Source organism: Bidens hawaiensis, unplaced genomic scaffold (genome assembly GCF_021521415.1).
Source record: "Bidens hawaiensis isolate Kalapana, Puna unplaced genomic scaffold, B.hawaiensis_p1.1 tig00042837_1, whole genome shotgun sequence".
NCBI lineage: Eukaryota > Viridiplantae > Streptophyta > Magnoliopsida > Asterales > Asteraceae > Bidens > Bidens hawaiensis.
Window position 1 is genome coordinate 11,321 of NW_027497587.1, and position 6,032 is coordinate 17,352.

A 6,032-nucleotide genomic window follows, 5' to 3' on the forward strand; every position below is an offset into this window, starting at 1 on the left:
TTGATTATGTGTGTAGTCAAGGTCTTGCTTTGGCCCACTCAACCTGATGGTGCCTTTTTTTGGGTTAGTTTAAAAGGAGATGACAAATTGGGTATTTATTTTTCAAATCTAAGTTAGTCCATGATCATATAGCAATTGTGTTTTGGAGTTTTTAATACTCCCTTCGTCCCATAACAAGTGTCATAGTTTGAAAAATACAAATTTTAAGAAACTTTGAATTATTGCACTTTTTGCTTAATAAATGACTATAATGCCCCTTACATATATAAAAAGACAAAATTTAAAAAGTTTCAATGATTGTATTTGTGTAAGGGTAAACTTGGAAATTAGTTAATAAATTTAAAAGTGGACATTTGCAATGAGACAAACTAAAATAGAAATGTAGACACTTTTAAAAGGACGGAGGGAGTATATTATACTAATGTGTCTGATTTTTATCTTAGTAGAAGACGATAAAAACACATTTTATTCATGTTTAGATGGTTTAGGGGACAATAAAGCGTTTATAGGTTGGTCAACCAATTTTTAACCAAATACAGCCATACAGGTACCCCCATTTTTGGGGTAAGCGGACGGTCACCGGTCGTTCACTTCAAAAGCGAGATAATGGTATTTGATTAAAAATTGATTGAACACCAATAAACGTTTTAATCTCCCCTAAACCAGCTATAGATGAAAGAAAAAAAACGATAAGACAACAACTTCAACAACAAATAAAAAAAATGATGTGAACATTACAAATTACGAAGTTCAAGGAGCTAAAGTTGCTTAGATAGGGACTAACATATCCGCTAAACCCCACGCAATTAACAATTTTTTTCCTTAATTCTGTAAATTGCAATTATACCAAAAAAAATATATTGCTAGTACTTAACTATATATACTTGAAATATTCCATGCAAGTTGTAGATACAAATCCATTGTCGTCCAGCGGTTAGGATATCTGGCTTTCACCCAGGAGACCCGGGTTCGATTCCCGGCAATGGAACTTTTTTAGAAGCTGGTATCGTTTTCATGCTCTCAAAAGTTAATATTTTTACCCACAAACTTTCCATCATTTTGAGCGGCTGGTCTATTAGCGATTCAGCACTAGTGATTTACGAAGATGATGTGTCAGAAAGCTAACTGATATATCTTAGGAAGATAATGTGTTAGAAAGCTAACTAGTTAATAGAGTATGGAAATTATAGATATGTTTAGAGTTGTGATTGGTGAACCAACAAGAAACCAGAATTGGTGTATTATTAGCCAGGATTACCCCAGCACCCCCGAACAATACCTGAAACAAGAGCGTGCAAAATCGGGAATACTAAAATAACTCTGCTTGTGAATTTGTTTGCATGTACGATTTTGTGTCTCAATGTGTGCACCATCCTTGCACGTATAGCAGTGATAAGAACATTCAAGAGTCTCGTAATTTATAATCAATGAATTGAAGTTAATTCCCGTAACTAATGTAGCTTGAACCCGTCAATCAAGTCTGGCAACTAATGGAACTTGAACAGTCACTCATAAACCAGATATGCACCCCTGAGCCATGAGTCAAAAGTACGCCATAAAAACAACACACTACGCGTCACTCCTCAAATATAGTAATAAGCACGTGCCCATCCTTGCCCCAAGCGTGTCGGGTGCTTTGCATCTTAGCAACTGCCACCAAATGTTATCATACAAAATGCATTTTTGTGAACTCTCCCACTTATAAACCACTTAAGTTTGTCATTCCACTAATGTGGGACACACCAATTTCCATAGTTTCAAAGTCTCAACCACACAACTTAAAGTATAAATGTCGCATTTATTTTTAACTTTTTTTTGGACACGTTTTGGTTCTATGTGACCTTCTCACATAAAAGAACACAAACATATCAACAATAATTATATTAGTAAAACTCGTGTCCAAAATAAGTTAAAAACATATTTTCACTAACATTTTAACAATGACGCTATTTTCTTCATTTTTTTATGCTTACTAACTAACTAAATGGATACAGGTCAAAATCCTCACAGCCCCCATCGTTAGGGGTGTACACGGTTTTGAGTCAAACCTATAACCATAACTAATATGTCGGTTATTGAGAAATAACCAAAGGTTTCGGTTAATCGGTTTTGAAGGTTATGGCGAGCCGGTTAACCGTAACCAAAGCAATTTAACTGGGCCTAAAAGTTTGGTACCAATTATTACAAAAAAAAAACGACATGACATAATCCAACAAAGTATAAAATTCATAATATTAATAGTTTAATACCAAACATTAAAAAAAAGAATGACATTATATAATCCTACGATGAAATTCAACTTAATTTTATAGCAAACGTAGAACCAAAAACATCAAAATTGTATAAATCAACAATATGTTTGGTGAAAGTTAAAATCAAACATATTGTTGGTTAGATAAATGGGTCGGTCCGGTTATGACAGTTTTAGAATTATCTTTAACCAAAACCGACCCGTATTTTGACGGGTTTTAAAATGTTTTTAACTGACCCGTCGGTTATGTCAGTTATTGATTAAAATTTGTTCGGTTATGGTTCAGTTAACGTAAACCCACCACGAAACACAAACCAAATTTCCTAATAAACTTAATTAAACCAATTACCCTAAAGAGTGGCAATCACTATGAACCATGAAGTGTTGTCACACACACCTCATCCTCTACTCCCATGACGTCAAGTATGCGACGTCACACACACACACACACAAGTGGGCCCAGAGACACGACAGTCAATTAGCTTACAACTTGCAACTGTACTTTAGTTTCTTTCTTTCTTTCTTTCACCTCTCTCTTGTTCTTGTTCTTGTTCTTGTTCTTGTTCTTCTTCACAACCCCTGATTCAATCCCATCATAAACATCTATTAATTACAACTTTCAAATTACAAACAAACATACATACAAACATGTCTGTTGCAGAGTTAAAAGAGAAACACAAGGCTGCTACTGGAACACTTAATACTTTAAGGGAAAGGTTAAGAGATAGAAGGAGTCAGCTTCTTGATACAGATGGTATGTGGTTAGTTAGTTAGTTAATTAGTTAATTGTTTTCTATTTGGGTTGAATGTGGTTAGTTAGTTAGTTAGTTAGATCTTTGGTTATGTAATGATTTTGTGATTTGGGTTTTAAATGTTTTATAGTTGCGAGTTATGCGAAAGCGCAAGGGAAGACTCCGGTTGCTTTCGGACCCACGGATCTGGTCTGCTGCAGGATTTTGCAGGGGCACACTGGCAAGGTAATAAGATTGGAGTTTTATGTTAGTTTGTTATTGGTTTTGGATGTTGATACAATTAGGATTGAGCAAAAACCGAACCATAACCGACAATCGGTTATGGTTACCGTGTCTTTATTAACCAACTTTTAACAAAAAGATCGAAATTTGCCGAGTTAATTGTGTTGAAGGTTGATCTTTAAACGAGTTAGATGGCAAGTTTAGGCTTGATTAATTAGGATTTAGTTAATATGTTGAAAGTAGTTTAGATTTATCTGTTTAGTTTTTGAATGTTTCGTAAGTGCATCTAGTTTGTTTTAATTAGGGGTGTAAGTGTAAATGAGCAAGGCCGAGCTATGCTTGAGCTCAGCTTGTGAGTTGTTTTTTCAAGCTCAACCTCAGGCTTTTTATTAGAGTAAATTGCTGTTTTAGTCCCAGTGATTTGTTCAAATATACGGTTTTAGTCCAATAGTTTCAAATTTGTGATTTTCGTCCATGTGGTTTCATTTCACCTGCAATTAAACCCGAATTCATTAACCCCATTAAGTCTGGTCGTGAAATCCATCAACGTATCCTCCACGTGAGGGGTTGTTTTGTCTTTTTTTCTCAAATACACCCCAGCCCCTCACGTGAGTGGGCTTGCGAATTACGACTGAGTTTATTTGGGGAGAAAAAGGACAAAAATGCCCCTCACGTGAGGGGACATGCTGATGAGTTTAACGACCAGACTTAACGGGGTTAATGAATTCGTTATTAATTGCAGGTGAAATGAAACCACAGGGACGAAAATCACAAATTTAAAACTATTGGGCTAAAACCGCAGATTTGGACAAACCAAAGGGAGGAAAACCGCAGTTCACTCTATTATTTATTAATTAAATTGTATGCGTTTTTAATTATTTTTATATGTTTTAAGAAGAAACCTTAAACGAGCCAAAGCTTGGGTGGGCGGTGTAAAATTAATACATAGAAGTCCAAAAGAGGTCAAACTACAATTGACAAGACGAGCCTAAACAAGCTTCCCATACAAGGCTTGAGCTCGGCTCAGCTTGTATATTATTTATTAAATTTGATGTGTTTTTAATTATTTTCATATATTTTGAGAATAAACCTTAAAGGAGCCTAAGCTCGGTTGGATGTCTTCAATCTTCATTAAAACTAAAGCATGTCTTCAACTAACTCAGGTGTATTCGCTAGATTGGACTCCTGAAAAGAACCGTATAGTTAGTGCATCACAAGACGGAAGATTAATAGTTTGGAATGCACTCACAAGTCAAAAAACACACGCGATTAAACTCCCGTGTGCTTGGGTTATGACATGTGCATTTTCTCCAACCGGACTGTCGGTTGCATGTGGTGGTCTTGATAGTGTATGCTCCGTTTTCGATCTCAACACACCGCTTGATAAAGATGGAAATTTACCAGTATCAAGAACGCTGACTGGACACAAAGGTTATGTGTCGTGTTGTCAGTATGTTGCAGATGATGATACTCGCTTAATTACCGGCTCTGGTGATCAGACGTGCGTGTTATGGGATATTACTACAGGGTTAAGAACATCTGTGTTTGGAGGTGAATATCAATCAGGACATACTGCAGATGTTTCAAGGTATATGTTTTATCTGTTTTTCAAAATATTATCAAAATCATCCAGTTATTTGTTTATGCGGTTGTGTTGGTTGTTACAGTGTGTCGATCAATGGGTCGAACTCAAGAATATTTGTGTCGGGGTCTTGTGATGCGACTGCGCGTCTTTGGGACACGCGTGTGGCGAGTCGAGCAGTGAGAACGTTTTATGGTCACGAAGGGGATGTTAATTCGGTGAAGTTTTTTCCAGATGGAAATAGGTTTGGAACGGGATCAGATGACGGTACTTGCAGGTTGTTTGATATTAGAACGGGGCATCAGCTACAGGTGTACACGCCACATCAGCAGAAGGGCGATAGCGTTACTTCTAATCCTAGTGTGACTTCTATTGCTTTCTCTGTATCGGGACGCCTGCTGTTTACTAGCTATTCTAATGGTGATGTCTTTGTATGGGATACTTTATTGGCAGAGGTAAAGTTTTTTATTTTCTTTACCCCAAAACATAACTTGTTTAACTTCGCGTCGTGTTTGAATATTAGGATATATTTATAAGCATATGTTTATGTATGGATCATGAATAAGTTTGAGTAATGTATTTCTTCTATGATATAGGTTGTTTTAAATCTTGGAACTCTCCAGAACTCACACGAGGCTCGAGTTAGCTGTCTGGGTTTGTCGGCTGATGGTAGCGCCTTGTGCACGGGTAGTTGGGATACGAGTCTCAAGGTTAGCCCAAATTCTACATTTTCATGTTCTGGTCACCTGAGTCAATAATAAATCTTTTTCTCGTTCTTGAAGGGCATATTAGACTTTTGATAGCAGAATTTTTTAAAACATTATCATTCCTTTTGATATACAGATTTGGGCTTTCGGAGGGCATAGGACTGTGATATGAATATCTCAGAACACGCGGTGGTAAGTTGGTAATTAGTGACCGATTTTAAATCTTTCTTGACACGTGTTTGTTGACCTTGTGGACTGAACATAAACTAGTTCGGGTACGATAAATAGTAAATATTATTGTCTTATTTTGAATCGTGAAAAAACCCGCCATCTATTCGAATGTTGGCAGTAGATATACTGTTGGCGTCATTTTTCGTTTTGAAATATTATATTTGAGAATTGTTTTTCTAAATATACTCACTTAAAAATTAGTTGATTTGCATTAGCACAAAAAATTTACACAATGAGAAAGAGAATATAAATGAAATCATGAATCTTATTAATATGATTGATAGCCA

At 36.1% G+C, this 6,032-nt stretch overlaps 1 protein-coding gene and 1 non-coding gene across 2 annotated transcripts; both read left to right on the plus strand.

Annotated features, from left to right (window-relative positions):
* The first annotated feature begins 916 nt into the window (after positions 1-916).
* Positions 917-988, plus strand: TRNAE-UUC (transfer RNA glutamic acid (anticodon UUC)). Its single transcript has one exon. It is a non-coding gene; the product is annotated as a tRNA-Glu (tRNA).
* Positions 989-2,871: 1,883 nt separating this feature from the next.
* LOC143593823 (guanine nucleotide-binding protein subunit beta-2-like) lies at positions 2,872-5,822 on the plus strand. The gene is made up of 6 exons (XM_077073320.1): positions 2,872-3,005; positions 3,134-3,228; positions 4,389-4,813; positions 4,893-5,262; positions 5,404-5,517; positions 5,651-5,822. Exons 1-6 carry the CDS (start codon positions 2,900-2,902, stop codon positions 5,684-5,686), a joined length of 1,146 nt encoding a protein of 381 aa, XP_076929435.1. The 5' UTR covers positions 2,872-2,899; the 3' UTR covers positions 5,687-5,822.
* Positions 5,823-6,032: the final 210 nt, after the last annotated feature.